General features: G+C 40.6%; 1 protein-coding gene across 1 annotated transcript in view; it reads right to left on the minus strand.

Moving 5' to 3' along the window:
- Positions 1–17669, minus strand: part of STX8 (syntaxin 8) — a 108032-nt gene that overhangs the window by 88937 nt on the left and 1426 nt on the right. The window contains exons 3-6 of the mRNA XM_075719929.1: positions 14734–14828; positions 12905–13015; positions 2903–3027; positions 1296–1388 (exon numbers count right to left, since the gene is read on the minus strand). Coding sequence (XP_075576044.1) covers positions 1296–1388; positions 2903–3027; positions 12905–13015; positions 14734–14828 — 424 coding nt within the window. The remainder of the gene's footprint in view (positions 1–1295; positions 1389–2902; positions 3028–12904; positions 13016–14733; positions 14829–17669) is intronic.

Below are 17669 nucleotides of genomic sequence, written 5' to 3' on the forward strand. Positions count from 1 at the left end.
TCACAGAGAATTAGTAAACATGTTCATGCTCCCACCTGTTTTCTATTTAGAGGGAAAAAAGCAATTAATATGACTTTTTAAACAACAGTTAATAGAAGAAACTTAGGAAACTGAGATTTCTAATTGAAAATGTCTTTACTCACATGAGACAGAGGATCAAAATATGACAAGACCACTAAGCATAGCTTCTCCCAGCTGCACAAACCATTTCTTAACAATCTTAAGATTAATAAACAAAGACACATTCTAGACATTTCATATCCCTCCTGGATTTAGCCACGTATGCAAGGCAAACATGAGAAAGCTTGTTGAAGCTCTTACTTCACTCTCAGTTCAACAGAGCTCCCAAATAGTACTTCATGTTAAATGATTGTTAATACGGGAACCCCATCACACTGAGCAGACACGCAGAGAAATACAAGGGGAAAAACACGCAGGTCCAGGAAGAAGCTGATTTAAGCATATCATTTATTAGCAAGTAAAAGGACATTTACCTTCTCAGTGGTTAAGTACAACGCAACCCAAGGATAAACCATATGGCTCAAGTCTTTGTGCAAGGGAGAAAGCTGGCAGGGTTCCACAGCTCTAATTGAACTATTACCATATTGTAAGAAATGAAAAAGTCAGAAAGACTGGAGGATCTGCTCTCCTAGGGACAGTTTGTCATGTGAACAATTAAGTGAGTAACAAAGCATATTTAACAGGAGAGCAATTCCGCCATTTGGCTATTGGCTCATTTTAAAGAAAATAGGTACTCTTCTAGTTTAATATTGCACTTAATTTGATCCTATATTCAATGCCATGAAACCTTCAAAATCCAAATAATTTGTAGCAAACAATACATCGCTTTTCCTTTAATCACTGGCTCAAAACTTTTCCATTTAGTTAATAAGGAAAGACACAGAATAAGAATGCTCAAGTGAAATCCAGCAACATATCAAAGCTTACCATAAAAACTGTCATAAAACCAAAAATGCAAAAGATCGGTATAAAATTAATTTTGTACTTTGTACAAATAATCACCAATCTTTTCTTTCAAAAGGCAGGTTTGATAAAAACATACCAAGTGTTATACATTGTACATGCACAACAGGGTGTGTAGTGAAACACAATAAAACAACCAGGTCATGAACGGATAGAAATCTGTAGTGGGTGGCTGTACATAAAGCTTTACAGTTTTGTCTTGTTACTTTGCGGGGAAAAAGCAGTGCAGTTGTATAAGGAGTTAAAAAAAAAAAAATCACAATCTTACATAACAATGAGGCAAAATGAGTCTCTATGAATCTTGTTCTTACCATTCTGTTCATCCAGCTCATTCCCAATTTCCTGCCCCATTTGTTTTTGCCGGGATATGATTGAAGAAAGAGCATCGAGTCCAGCATCTTGCTCTGCACCAGAAAAATATATAAAATTACATGACAAAAGTTGTGGATATGCCAGGCTGTGTACCAGAAAAGATGCAGAAGTAAAGAAAAAGATCTACTCTGTGCTTAAAGAGTTAAAATGTATTAAGAAAAATACATCAACACAACGTGAAAATGAAGCCTTATGGCAACAACACTCTTAAAATAATGTGATTGATGAGTAATTAATTTGTCTGCTCTAGCTGGGACATTTAGCTGAGGGTCCCCCCCAAAAAAAAAATCCAGGAATTCAACATTCAGCTGTTACTCAATCATAAATGCAGGAGATTTTCTGGCACACACACAGAGATCCCTGATTAGCCTTTTTAAATTTTCCAAGAAACTTCTAACACGAATAAAAGACAAACAGGTGATGCAAACACCAAAGAATTCAAATAGATTTTTAAAGCTGCAAGAGAATACAGAGTGCATGGAAGAGAGCCTGAAACAAAGGGGACACAGTGGGGGCAGCTGAAGTTTGACATGTTCCCATCAGCTCTGCAGACACTCCTTTATTAAGATCTGTATCACCTCTGAATTTCCAGTTTGCAGGTGCCACACAGTCCTTAGTAAGAACTTTAACCAAAACGTGCAGCTCTCCTTTCCCAAAGTCGTCAAGAACTAGAACAAGAAGAGATGCTGGAGGCTGGACTGTCAGTGCTCTGACAAACTGTAAAGCAGCAACATTGCATAGACCAAGACTGCCAGCCGGCTGCAGTCCGGTAGCCAAAAATTGCACAGGATCGCCCAAACCCTGTATTCCCTTCCACAGGGTGAAGGTCTGGCCCTGAGCACATCTTTCAGCCTCCCCAAGGGATACATACCCATGGTGTCATCAACAACTGGAGCTTGAGGTTTCTCCTGGACCATCTAAATAGGAATTCATGCCATTCTCCTGAACTGTACCTATAAATGCTGTTTCACATGCAGACTAAAGCAGGCCTTATCTGGAGACTGATTTCATTCAATCATTTCCAATACTTTGATTTCATTTAATCACTTCCAATACTTTAATTGCATAGAAATTACCTCACTAACCACCTGATGTCCTCAGGCTGAGGTTCTCCAACACTTCCAAAGTTAGAGATTCCTTACAGATGCCAAGGGCCAAAATCTAAAGACCATTTTTAGACTAGTTAATTCTTACCTCGTTCTAATTCAACAAGACATCTAATGCACCCCAGCCTAAAGCACAGCAGTAATACCACTACACTCAGTGCAATTAATGAGATCACCTCTGCAAACTAAAACCATGAATATGGTCAAAATCAGGGATGCCCTGCAAGGTCTTTGAAACTGTGATTTAAGAAGATGCTTCCAGTTAAGAATATTGCAAGCACAATACCGCTCCTGCAAATACATAAAGCAACCACCTGGAACTACTATGTTTGATATCTCCAAATAATAAAACTTTACCACAGGTTACTGTATTGACTTTCTAATAAGGACTCCTCTCAGAGTCCTAGCAATGCTTATAAAAAACAGAAATACTCTTGTACCTTCTATGATCCTTCGCTGCTGCTGCCTGAGATCATCAAAGCCAAGCCCTCTGGTTTCCTCGGATTCTTCCACGAGCCACGGGTTGGTTACACCTCGTTTGACCCCTCCCGTCATTAGGCTAGATCTGAAAATAACTTCAGTAAATAATTTCAACACAAAACGCACTCATCATAATTTGTGCTTGCAAGACTGGCTGACAGAGACAGAAGTGCATGCATTTGTTGCACTCCATTCTCTGCAATCATAGAAGAAATTAGTGAAAAAGAATCCAATGATCTTCAATAACAAAAACATCTCACAGGCTCCATAACACTGCCTAGAAGTGGTAAAGCAGTGAGAGAACTAATTTTGCAGTGAATAACTAAGCTACATGGTGAAATGTATATCATACATTGTACAATATTCACGTTAAATATTGTTTGCATGTAGAACACAGCATTCAAAACCACTACAAAAAGAACAGTGACTTGTAATATACATATTATTCATGTATTTGCTATGTGATCAAAATGCAAACTTATAAAAACACTGGGGTACAGTCTGAAAGCTTCCAACAGTAAAAGGATCAACACATTAATACAGATGCAAATCAAATGAGACTACTAATTTTCTGCAATCCTGATCAAACCTAAAAGGGAACATTTCTGCATTTCAAAAACTGTAGATGGAAGTTACACAGCTAGTCTCCTGCATTTCCTAGTCTGGCATCAACATGAACAAGAAGCCAGGCACACACACTTAAATGAAAAAGTAATCAAGTTACGGGTTTTCTTTTAAAAAAACTATGACTTGAGGTTGTTCACATCATAGACACTTCCCTGGTTATAACAGAAAACACGTTTTTCATGTCCAGGGCACATAAATTCAAGTAGTAAAATGAAATGCCACTTAAAATATTTTTCTCGATACCAGATTTCTGGTTTCTGCCTTTCAGCTCTTCATTGGTTTCTCCTACAAGAAAACAGTATACAACAGACTGAGCGCCACTTGAACCCAAAACTGCAACTCAGATTTGGGGTAAGAGTCATCAGAAGATCAGTTCCTCAAGAGCAGTACAGAAGTAAGAGGTTTTGCTTTCTGCTTTGCTTTTTTTAAACTCTGTATTTTATTCTCATTTTACCTTTGCCCTGTTCTTTCCCAAAGCACTTCCACAAACAAAACAGAGAGCATTTTTAGGATCTCTCAAATTTTTCAATTACACTAAGACCTAAGTTTTTTTGAGGGTTTTTTTTTTTTAATTGAGTCCAGGCCTCTTTTCTGTGAGAGATACTGAAACGCTGTATAGTACATGCATATGCTCAAAACCATTTTGTGGTCAAAACCTGTATCAAAAGAAGTTAACTCTGCACAAGTATCAGTGGAGCTAGTAGGATTTAATGCACCCTGCCGACACGGGGTTCAGCTCCGCAGAGGAACGACTGAAGTCTTACAGCGAGGGTATCCAAGCAAAATCCAGAACTTGTATCTAGGAGTTCCTTGAAGAACTATGGTGAACTAGAGACATCTCCTGGCCGTGAGATGCATCAACACTGCTGAAAACTAATTCACCTCCACCACATGAGTTTTGGGCTATCCATAAATTACAGGCACATACACCCTTGTCTGTGTGCGGTGCACTACACACTTCATATCGCATTCACAGCCAATAAAATTTGAGAACACATAACTTCTCACTTAAAATGTTAACATATTCATTCATCTTCATATCAAGGTAATGGATTTGTCAGAATCAAAAAAAAAAAATTTTGTTGCTACAGGACTAAAAAGTGCTTATTGTAAATCACAACATCTCACTTAACCATCCTGATGATGCTGGAACATCACTCCAGAGCAGAACCCAGGCTGCCCCACTGTGCCAACAACCAGCTGGCCATCACAGGCAACGTCTGAGAGAGAGGAGCTGGGATTCTTCTGTATTCAGGTCCTTTGCACCTCCATTAAAACTTACATGTATTTATTGAGGTAGGGAATCAGGCTTGATTAGACAAAGATACACACACCTGAAACACAGTTTTACACATTACCTAGCTTTCTTCATTGCTTTAGGGGATTAAACACACTCTAATATTTTCTAGCCTCACAACGACTGCTACCAGTTTCACAAACCTAAACACAATGGAAGCATTACACTTCTGAAGATGCAAAGATGATTACAGTTCATCCAGTCCAGCAGTTCATTTAGCAAGCACACAAAATCTAGGGTTAAAAACATCTGATAAAATTACTTAAATAAAACAACTGGAACGTAAAGCTCTCTGCTTGCTAAAAAGAGCACAACTATTCCTGCCTGTTAAAAAAAAAACAAGCCAAGGCAAGCAAATTTGAAATAATTTGCACTGCTTGCTTGCTCTCTCCCGTCCCCCTAATAATCTGCCCTATTCTTGTAGGTTGGGTCATGACAACTGGTCTGCTCGTTACAATAATCTTTTTGACATGTTTGGTAACTACCTTCCCACACAACACAGCATAACTTCCTACTTCCTCTGATCTTACCATGTTTCGCTTTAGTGGTGTGAAGATTAAAGCTTATCCAATTAGCCACCCACTGCCTCCGCCACGTTAATCACGTAAATCTTTGAAACCGTCACAGAGCAGTGGAGTGTGTGGATAGCTTTTGATTATAGGAGCAGATTTAACTAATTACGAGGCTTAGCAATGCGCCCAAGTATAAAAGATGATGGGGTTTAAAATCAGGGAGCTATGTCACTGCTTAACAAGGGAGAGCTTATCTTCCAGAAGGCATTGTTTCACTGATAATTCTTATAAAACTTCCCAAGTAACTTAGATTAGTCAACCAGCACTTACTTTAGACCAAGGCCACACATCAAGGCTTACAGCTTTAGAAGACTGATCAGCAAGACTGAATTTTAAACAAAACCTGGGTCATATGACAATTGGTTGGATGATCACTTGAACATTCCCTTAATGATACAGTTGTACAGTAGCGCTCTTTGAAGTGCCCAGAGCACCTCAGCTTGGCTTCACAGGTCAATCTCCAAGGCAATGGCGAAGAAGCCAGGGTATTCTCTCACTTACAATTTAATTGCTCACCCTGGCAGGCTGTATATTTTAGGAAGCTCCAAGCTAGTAAATAAAACAAGTATAGCTTTAACATACAAAACAAAAGCTCTCCCCCCCTCCAAGGAAACCAGGAGAAGCCACATGAGCACAAGCACTTCCAAATCCCCTCCAGGTACCTTCTCAGGTGGAGACTTCCACACAAGAACCGCTCCCAACAGGAAGCCTACAAAAGAGGCAGCATTCCCTGCAGCTGGCTGAGGACCTCCCTGGCTCCACCAGCACATGAACAAGAGCAGCATCTCTCACGTTCAAGGAAATGCCGTGTTGCTCTTGATACCACTTACCTGTGGTTCAGTTAACTGGTCCCACTGGCTTTAATGACTGGAAGCTGCACAAGCCAGCTGCCACACAGAATGCCAGTCAGCTGATGTGCAGAACACGGCTACCTCACGGCACCTCCAGAATCACTAATTCCTACCCACAAGATAGGCATGGCAGCTTCACCTGGCAGAACAAGCGCCTCCCAACCACCCCGTGCTCATACAGGACAGCAGGTGCCCACAGAGGAGCAGCACAAAGCAAGCAACAAGCTGGAAGTGTGTTTGCACAGTTGTACAGGCACACTCATCTTGGAGTAACATGTCCACTCGAAATGTTGAGTGTCTGGGTGGTGGAGTTGTGGCAAGAAACTACACAGAGGAGATATCCCTGGGGACGCTTACCCTGGTGTAGGGAAGGTTACCTTTATAACATTTACACTCACATTTTATTTCACAGCAATCTCACTTTCCTATGCAAACCCTCAATATACACTGCAATAAACATTTCCATCAGAGATTAATCTTGCTATCAAATATTACCATCTTCTTTCTACACCATCCCTTACCTTCCATGCAGTATGGGACATAGCACAATACTAAACATATTATAAAACAGCTTACACAGTCCTCATCGAAACAAGTCTCACCTCTACAGGCAAACTTGCACTCCTCAGAAATGAGAGAATCCTAAGAAAGAAGAATTCTTTCTAGAAAGAAGCTGCATCTTGTATGATTACATCCAGAGAAAAGGTGAAGGGACAAATCTACTCCTGTGAGACTATTTGTCATGTTCACAAAATGATCAACAACTCCATCACCTGCAACTCTCACCTCTGCACCAGAGGTGATGGACTCCCCGCTCGGTGCCATTCAGAGGGCTACTTTCAGGACAAGATGCAGCGCTGAGTTCACGTCTGAACCTGTGCTCTCTGTGCGGCGCCTGAAGTCTGCCTGACGACAAGCAACAGGAACACGAGCCTCCAAGCAGGTCCCAGCTTGGCATTTGTTCTCACTACAGACCCAGCACACCCACACCAGAATAACACAGTGACACTGCTGGTACAGAAATAACCTTGGGCAGGAAACTTCTGGTACTTTTGAGCAAACTTAGGAGGTAAAACATAAAGCACGGAGCTCAGCCTTGAAAGCTGCCCTCCTATGGACATTTTTTCCTGAGGCTAATGAGCGACAAGCTTTAATAACAGGCATGCAGGCACCACCTAAAGCACAATGCCTAAAATTATGGGGTTTGACTTGCTTTTCTCTGTTGCGTTTAAATATCCGTTCTTTACTATTCTTTATAAATGTAAGTATATGCAGTTTTCTCATAACCACAGCCCCGATTTCAGCGAGGTCCATAAGGAACCTCTGGTATACTCTGAAGGAAGAGAGATGCAAACTGTCCCTTGAACACAGACCAAACCGAGGAGACTTCACTATCTTACTGGAATCTTACTTAAATTTGGAGTGGGCATAACCACCCTTGGGTTTTAACAGGCTCTGTACCTGCTGCTTGCGTGAGGACGCACTCACATGTGCACACGCTGTACCCTACAGAGTGCTTCCAGGTGACAAGTGGTACAACAGGAGATGACTCAAGTAGAGAGACACAGTTCAGTGGATGAGGAGAGTGTTGAGACAATTACAACCATGTTGGTTTGTGACTACATGGCCAAAGACACATCCTGCAAAATCCTGCCCCAGCCCCTAGATTTCATCTTATGACTCAAGCCTCAGACGTTCTCGAGCATGGGGTTCTGGATGGACAATTCATCTCTTCTTCCACCCTTTCCATTGATCTCCTAGACATAAGGCTATCGCATCCGACATCAGAATGCTGTAGCTGCAGCCAGGAAGGCTTCCAACAGTAACTGGTAGGGAGGAAGAAAAGCAGGAATGAGTTTTAAAGGCCCCTAAACAACTATTTTTAATCTTATTTTCCAAAGAGCATTTGCTCCTCCGTAAACAACAGCCAGATTCACAAAAGCATTTAAGCACCTAATGACTTATTGATGAAAGTTGGGCACTCAATGCCTATTTGGCGTTAGGCAAAATGCCTGTTTGGAATAAGACCTAAATACCCTACATCTTACAGAAAAGTGTTTAAGCAGAAAAAATGGTAAGCCACATTACAAAAAAAAAAAAAAACAAAACACAACACAAAACATGGGACTCTTCTAAAAGTTATCTAGGGTAGCTATTACTTAAGGTATTTTGTATCCCACAGTTATAAAGTTTTCTATATTTTTGAGAAATCCAAAGAGAAACCAAGAAAGGCATGTTAGAATACACACAATTTATTTATTCACTGGTTAGCGACATATACTTCTACATACCGACTACCTGGTCAGGCAGGAGGAGGAATATTCTTGACTCCTTTGCCTCCACAAATGTTGAAAGACTCAGAAAATTTTGATATTGTGATTTCCAGAAAGCCAACATTTCTAGTTGCTTTTTTTACTTCTCACTCAAATAGTGTGAAACCATGGCGATTTCTACTCCATTAAAGTCTCTGTTAGAATAACCTGCACAGATGTCTTTCCAAGGATAAAAGAGGGGAGAAGATACTGAAATTGCCTACTGAAAACCAATTAAAGAAAATTTAACTAACTCTGCTTAAGCGGAGTCATGTAAACAGCACAACCTTTCCCCTGGAAAATTCCAGTTGCATCTTAATTAAGGCTGACAATGCCGGAAGGTAAACTAATGCTATACCAAAGTAATGTAGTGTCCTGCCCTGTGTTCTGGCCCAAGTTGTCAGTTAGGATAAATACTAAGAGCATTAAGGCCACTGTACTTCACAATCAGAAACAGCTTTACAGCAGTTTTCAAAGGATGTAAAACTCACTGAGTGGTGACCAAATATAAACGAAGATTAAGTCTAGTAAAACCTTCACAGTTATAGGCCATGGGGACAATAAATATGTGATCAGTGGTGCAAGAAGGTTAATGAAAGGAATGACTGCTGGAAAGAAAAAGACTTCTGAAAATGTGTGCTGTCACATCAGAGATTGATTAGATACAGAAAACCAATACAAAACCAGAGAAAAGTGTCACTGCTAGAACTTAATCAAACAACATATGCTGATTTTCCTAATACAGTGGGAAAAGCTGACTTTCAGACTTCAGACACACTGAAGAGCAGCCTTTGCCACCTACTGAAATCTCAGGCAAGAGAAAGGTTTGTCTTATTGGCACAAGATTCAGGCCTTGGCTACGTCTCTGCCCGCACCACTGAAAACAAGACCTACAAGGGAGAATATGGAAGGGGTGTGAATTAACCAGGCAGAGAATAGTTGGCATAGTTTCATCCATTTTTAATTAAAGGAGTTAAAAGAGAACTATAAAACTTCAAGCCTTGCAACACTAGCAAATAAATATTGTCTCTGATGTTATCTTGTGCTGGAAAATACTAGTTTCCCTGATCATTTCTAGCAGCGCTTGAAATTATCATGCAATTTTAATAGTTTCCTCCCATCTGCCTTGACACCTTCACACCAGGGCAGCTGTAGGTTAAATCCTCACCCTCTGTCTGCTCCACAGCAGAAACATGCCAACGCTGCCCTGCCATAGCAGGGACAGCCATGCTTCAGAAGGTCAGATCAGTTTAAGGGCTGCTCAGAGCAGGTGACACACAAGAGCTTTCTCACATCATCAGTCCCCGTAGACATTTTGCTTTCTTGCTACACTACATGTTTCAGTTGACTCAGCATTATAAATGTAAAGGCCAGCACCAATGCACCAACTGGATTTGCACTGTGCTCTGGAGAATGCCAAACCTAGAAGAATTTAATGGATTTTATCAAAGTCTACAGTTTTACCATCCACAGCAGGTGTTTCATTGACAACATCTGGTTACGCAAAGATGACAAACTACAAAATGAAACATGTGCTTTGGCTGTACCAAACACTGCATTGGAGAACAAAAGCAAGCAGAAACGAACCTCTACACCATGTTCCTGAACAGACCCTCACAAAACATGAATACACATGTGGATACAGGAAACTATCAGTTAAACTTTGAGTATCTCTTCTCCCTGCTCCAAGATACACAAAGTAAACAAGCTAGAAAAAAAGCTCTTGTTTTCAAGAGTTATGGTAGGACACAACACTCAAATTGGTACCCAGTTTTTTACTATATAGTATCTTCAAAATTGTCTCTGCCTTTTTCAAGAGCACAGCACTGAAAAGGGACTGGTTCTCAAAAAGCATCAGCAAAGAGACTCACGTATTTCTTCAAAAGTGTGAGGAGTTAAATGAAGTTTTGTTCTGTTTTAAGACTGAGGGCTGACATATTGCAAACAGGTGAGAAACTTTCTCAGGAGGGCTCTAATGCTCTCCCTCCCAACAAGTAACCTTACCTGTGCATGTATAAAATGCTACACTGTGTATTTGCTACAGAAAAGTTCCAGAGAATATAGTGCACTAGAAAATGCCTGCCACTTAGAAGCACAAGCTAAAAATTTTTAAAAATAGGTATTTCTATTGCATGTCCATATTAGAGAAGTACAGTTGCACTCTTCAGAGGCAGATCTCACTACACCATGGGTCAGCAGAGGTGAGTAAGCTCTACTCATCCACACCGTATGACCCAGACCACACATGCAGCATTTCACAGGGCAGAGAACAGCCCCTTGCATGACCCACAGCCAGCCTAAGAAGCTGTGCCTGCTGCGTTAAAGCTCCCCACTCATCAATAAAACAGGTGCCTGGGCCCAATGGCTGTGATTCATATAAAACTTCCAAGAATGTATGTTCACTTTTTTAAAAATGAGGCTTTAAAACAAAGTTTTACCAATTACAGTCCACACTCAACGGTCATTTCATTGACAATGGAAACATAGCAAACTCTGCAAACTCAGAGACTGCAGCTCTGCTTCTCTTCTGCACCATTCTGCAGGACAGAAGATGACCTGAATCCGCAAAGGAAAAATTAGGAAGAGCAAATGCAATTACCTGTGCTGGAATTTAGCCAAAATGGTAACTCTCACACAGAGCAGAGTTTAATGACCTGCATGGGGTCAAGGAGACAGGTAAGTCATACTCTTTGATAGCAGGGCTTTTCATTCTTTGCATGAACATTGGCTCAGGGCTAGTAAAGATCAAAGCATATCACCCAGTGAATCATGAGGATGCTTCTGAAGTTGTCCCTCAACACATGCCACTTCAATTCTGACATACCACAGCCCTAATCCTGTGCTAAGGTGGTAGATCTACTACCCATTTGCTTGCATTTTTTGCTTCATTTTCTTGTCTACAGCCTAGCTACCAGCTTAGGAACAAGGCTTATTTACTGCTACCCCTTTGCTCCTCTCTCTCCTCCAGCAATTAATTCATTGGCAGTTTAAACACATTGAAAGAAACAAGTCTCAAAGAAAAATCAACTTTTAAAAAACAGATGAAGAGGCAGAAGAGACAGAGCCTCATTAGCAGAGCCTTTAGACCATCTATAGCACATGTAGAGCTCCATGCTTGGAGGATGCAGAGGATGCTCCCTCTCAACCACTGGGGAATGTCACTGAAAGCACAGGTGGAAAGAGGAGGAACAAGGAGAAAAGGGAGGGTGGATTATTTGAACTGGAGAAGGAAAGAGAAGTGTAACAAATTCACAGGAATCTCTCAATTCTGCTGCTCAGCAAGCATTTTTAACTTGGTATTTTAGAGAGACATAAAAGCTCCTGGATGTAAAGTAGCTGCAAGGAGCCCCTCAGCAAGACACATACATGCTCATGCAGAAGCTGAAGCTACAAAAAAGTCTGAAGTACAGCCAAGGGGAGCACATACTCGTGAGTGGAATTCCACAGGCAAAAGCTGGTGCTGACCTAACTGGAAACAGATAAAATTCAAAAGGCCATTAACAAAGCACTAGAAACAACCCATCCTTCCTTATTCCACCACACATCGAGTTTGCAGGACTGCAACATCGGCAGTAAAAGATGTCTTTTTATATAATTATATACCAAGTCTATGCCTAACATGGTTTGTATGTTATGGACACAGCACCTGTGTGACTCCCACCAAACCCAGCTTATGCACTGCTAATAATTTATTAGGTCAGGCAAGAGGCCCGGATTTCACACTTCAAGAAAAGGCTCTGCCCTTCTTCCTGATCAGAGACCACCAAGGATGGATTCTTTCTAAGAACCTGTTAGACATGACAAATACAACTCCTTCCACTAGAAAGGGGCTATATAAGAACTGCATAAGGAGAGCACAACTTGCAGGCTATTAACCATAATTATTTTCTCCCAGCTGTGAAGGACATACCAAAATGGAAATTAAAATTTGAAGGCCCCTGCTGACTCCTGCACAGTATGATCACTGGGGACCATCTGAAGCTTAAGTCTCATCCTGACAGTTTTCTTTGCAGCAATTCACGTATACCTTGTATGGTGGCACCCATCAGTCCAACTCAGTGACTGACTCTGCTAGATCACTTAGTATTACCTCTTCCAAGAAACTCTCCAGTCCCTCATCCTCCCCAGCTTTGCAGACATATATGATACTGTCACTAAAAAAAACACAACATGATTTCTAAGCAAATGAAACCACAGTTTGCTACATGTAGAGCTAAATGAGTTCAATGGATGCATTTAACGTTATCTTCAGACATACTCAAAGCACAAATCACATAGTTCATTTGAGGTGACAATGCCATACCTTATCACATCTGGTTCTGTGCATTCATTCTTATAAGATGCCTGAAGTTGTTTCTGTCGTGTGAGAAGGTCATCCACCAGATTCTGCCTCCTGTCTCCCTCCAACTGTGTGCTGATGATACTTGGTTAAGGATCAAACTTAAAAACAGTGAAAAAATTTAATTTTGTTATATAAAATAATATCTGTTACACATTCTTAAACTATATCAGACCTCCTGATCATCAAAATTAACTAGAGTAACTATTTTCACTCAAGAAAAGGCTCTAACGCCTAAGAGAAGGACAGGTCTCTTTCTGAATGAAATCTGCTGCTATTCTAAATGTGTTTGTTAAGTTTACATATCTCAAAGAAAAAGTTTCATACAGTGACCACAGAGTGATCTTCAGGTCATTATCTCAAAGTAATAAGAGAACTGGAAGTATATTTACTACAAAATTAGTGTAAGTATTAAGAATAGCATTTCCCCTTCCAAAATCCAACATAATTTTTCTTTCATTTATTACTAAGAAGCCCTATACAGTTGATCTCTTCTGTAACACTGACAGTGTATAACAGCACTGCACGGGTTAAGCTCAGGGAAGGATGAGTCTTAAAAGAGCTCCAATTTATACTGTTATGATATAAACGGGGCAGGCCCAAGCAGAACAGAGCTTTTAAAATCAGCAGGGTACTTCACATCTTATTTCACTGCAGGCTCGTAACACAGACCAGGTGAGTAGCTCCCAGCCAAAATGACCAACAACCAACCAAAAATTTACTTTGAGCATCTGTTTCCACTTGCAATTCATCAGCAGAACACCCCAATAGCCACTGATGCAACAGAAAAACAATTCAAACTACCTCTGAAAGATAAGATGCCCTGAAGTACTGTGGCTTTGACAGGGGACATGTGTTTGCTTTTTTTAATTAATCTTAGAGAAGGACTATCTCTCTTCCAAGTACTGTTCAGTAGATTATGCAACAGCTGAAACAATTTGTGTATGTTTTCTGCCACAGCAGTAGCATTCGTCTCCTCTCGAGCACTCACTGGACAGGAATGTTTCAACCCCAGCCATCAGCACAGCACTCGGGGAGCCCGTGCTTAGAAGGGTTTTCTGCTACAGTAAGCTTGAAATTAAACATCCATTTATTAAATCAGATTGCTGCTTGATATCTTCAGGGAGACGGACATCCCTTTGACTCCTTAAGCCTGATTATTCCAATATATGGAAAGAGCAGCAAATCCAAGCCAGGCCACAGGGTAATGCTCCTAGAAGAAAACCTGTGATTTCTTTCTAAGGCGTATTTTAAAGCATTTTGACATCATTCTGAAGATGCAGTTCCATTGCTCCTTAAGTCAGTCCGAGTCAGGGCTGCCATATCCCTGCCCATACCCTGAACAAGGCTTCATCCTTCCTTTTTGCAAGCACTGGCACTCCTATAGCCAGCAACTGAGCCAAGAGAAAATAACAGATTAGTGAGTTTTCTGCTAGATGAGTGATCTTAGCTCACAAACCAGCCACTCAATCAGCAGCGTCAGCACAGTGCACAGGCAAGACGATGGCAGCTCCGAGATTATTCAAACTGTCTTGTTAAGCTTCTGCTCTGACACAAATATAACCAAAGCCAGACTCATGCCCATCACACCAGAGATGCCCAGGCTCCCCCAACTCTTCCTGCACTACAGCTGCAATGAAAATGTTAAACAGGAGCACAAAGTTCTAGTGACAAAGTCTTCTAAAAATGGAATAAGGGAAAAGCCCTAACTGCATGGCAGAGCAATTATAGCGTATTTTTCCACTCTCTCCCACAATACAGAAAGGTCAGTAAGTTGATGTTTACACAGATACATTTGGTGTGTTGATACAGCCCGAAGCAGTAAGTCCTTCAGCTGATCGATCTTCTCTCTGAGATTCTGCAATGACGATCTGATAATCACATTGAGCTGAAGGGGAAGAAAGAGATTTTTTTTTGGTTTTGGTCCGAGTTATATTTGCATAAAATTTAATACTACTACATGCAGATGACAATACATCTAACTTCAGCTACACTAGTGTGAAGGACTCCGTTCTAAACCAGGAAAGCCTGCCTCAGAGCCACAAAGGGAACGACACAGTTAACTGGTTTGGACTGCTTACAAAATAATGAGATAAATAATACTAGTTTCGCAAACACAATTCTAATGCATTAGTGCTGTTTAATATGGAGAGCTTTCTTTCAAGTCTTTATAAACACACTCCTTTATATGGGCAAAACATTTCAGCACTCTTTAATATTTTCCAGCTAGTTTTCCAGCTCTTTCCTCTGATCTTTAATACAAATACAGGCACCAGCTGCTTCTGCCACCAGGTTTCTTTCCCAGCTCCCAGGATTAGAGGGAAGGTTGCTACAGGTTCAGACATTCCCTCCACTGAACTTCTCCAGAGTCTAAACTAAGGAGTCCAAAGAAATTCAGATTTCCTCCATTTCCCTTCTCGGCAGAACCTATGACGCCCAACCCTTTCTCACAACTGACCTGCCCAAGATTCAGATGCATCTGTTCTTACTAAAAACATAGTTAAGTCATTCACATTCTTCCCTACTGCAAGCAAGCCCGAGGTTTACGGGAATCCTCCTCCTCTCTCCCCTCCGGCCTTCCCAAGTTAGGCTGACATTATCCTCTGGGTTTTTCCTCCTTAAGTGTTATTTCTTTTCATTCCAGTTATGTAGAACATACTAGGAAAAAACATTGTAACTGCAATTAACTATGCAACCCCTCCTAATTAAGACTTTATGTACTTCTTGTTTACAAGATATTAGCCCCGCTGTGGGTTACAATGGTTAGCAACCTCAGATGCTCTGTGTGATGAACTAGTAACAGAGAAGGAATATTTGCTTTGACTCTTATTCCTGCATCCTTGAAGACACAGAGGCAGCAGCCAGACACCAATGTCTCACTGAATGGTCGCAGTGCTGCCTAGAGCTGAACTGCACCCGGTATCTACAGAGGGATGGAGCGGGAGTTCCCCCCAGAAAACCCACCTGATAGCATCAGAATTTTAAATCTGACTCAGCAAGACTTGTTCTCAAACACTACCAAATACAGCAGAAGGAAGATGCAACCACACTGAGGCAGTCTTGAGAGTATGCAGCGGAACAAAGAGCTGCAAAATCCACCTTCAGACCCAAAGCTGCCGAACACTAGCACAACATTTCCAAAGCCAGGATGGGGTATAAATGCTTTTATGATCAAGCCGCTGCATACCCTGTAGCTCTGGAATTAGGTAATAAAAGGTCTTTTAATTTCACATGTACATTTCCTGCACTCATGTCCAGGCGGAGAATGCTGCATTTAATCAGCCCAGAATAGCAAAGTAACATAAAGGTATACACATCCAAGAAAGTCATCTAACATACAAACTCCCTCTGCTACTCTGGCCGGAAATTGCAGTGCTATAACAAAAGATTTCACTTCCTTTAAAGCGAAAAAGAAAAAAAGAAACCAGTGGAAGTTTTAAGATCAGCTCAATAGAGCAGAGTTCACAGATGGTAAGTGCTGGCTTGAAATCTTCCCCTACATGTTTTGGGGTTTGGGTTTTGTTTTTGGTTGGGGTTTTTTTCCATTTTAAATGTTATGCTCTATTTTTTGCTCAGCAATAAGCAGTAAGTTTTTTTTAGCCATGCTAATAACAAAGTACTATAAAAATAAAAACTTGTTTATATTCTCCCTACCAGGCAAATATCATACAAAGACTTTTTCTCCGTTAAAACATTCAGGAGTCACAGAATATATTACTGCTTAGCCATGGATTTCTCAACATGCATTTCTGTTATGAAAACAATCCTCTCATTGTTGGAAACTTGTTTATAGTGGAATCAAACACTGCCAAATATTCATCTTTAACTGTTAATGGATTAAAGGGAAAGTGCACTTGGAAAACACAGGACATGGAACAAATGATTTTATGAAGAAATAAGTCAACTGTGTAATGTTTCCATAAAACACATCCTTGGAGAGTTGCAGTACAGAAAGGCTTCAAACAACACTAATACAGCATTTTGTTGGGTTTTTTTGGAACACGTCACAGATTGCAATGACGCAAATAGAGAACTTTGTCTTCTATAAATACAGACAGATTAAGCATCAATCTTTTTAGTCCTCTATTTCTTGAGTATATACCTGCACAATTTTTAATACTTCATCATCTTAAAAGCAGGGAGTTCAGTCACCGCCTCTAAACACTCCTCTCAATTCTACAGCTAGAGAAAATATTTCTCTCGCATCCCACTTATTTGGGCCTTCTGAAACCTCTTTTCAATTCATGCCAATTTGAGTCATTCATTAAAAAGCACTGATTATTGTACAAAGCCTACACAGTTTTCTTCAACATTTCTTCAAAAGAAGCACTTCTAAAATGACATTTTATTTTAAAAAGCTATCAGCAAAGAGACTGGCAAAGAAGATTCACTGATCGCACATCACATTACAACCCTGCTATGAAGAGGGGTCGAGTCTGCAAAATAAATCAGTGGGGTTTTAATTATGCAAATCATTATAAAAGACTAACTCAAGGGCTCGCACGCATTTGCATCTTAACGCAGTCAAGGGAGAAGTTAATGGCACAATCCCCACAGTGTGCGATCAAGCAGGTTCCTACAGTTCTTGAAAGGACGGACCAGGCTTTTAGTCCTAAAGAAAGCAGCCTCCTGCTAATCTTTTTATTTTATTTTTTTAAACAGGAAGTGTGAAAAAGTGGAGAACATAATATTCCTGGGTAAGATCTAACTTCTGCTTCTCATTCATATT

The sequence above is a fragment of the Pelecanus crispus genome, chromosome 12 (assembly GCF_030463565.1).
Source record: "Pelecanus crispus isolate bPelCri1 chromosome 12, bPelCri1.pri, whole genome shotgun sequence".
Lineage (NCBI taxonomy): Eukaryota > Metazoa > Chordata > Aves > Pelecaniformes > Pelecanidae > Pelecanus > Pelecanus crispus.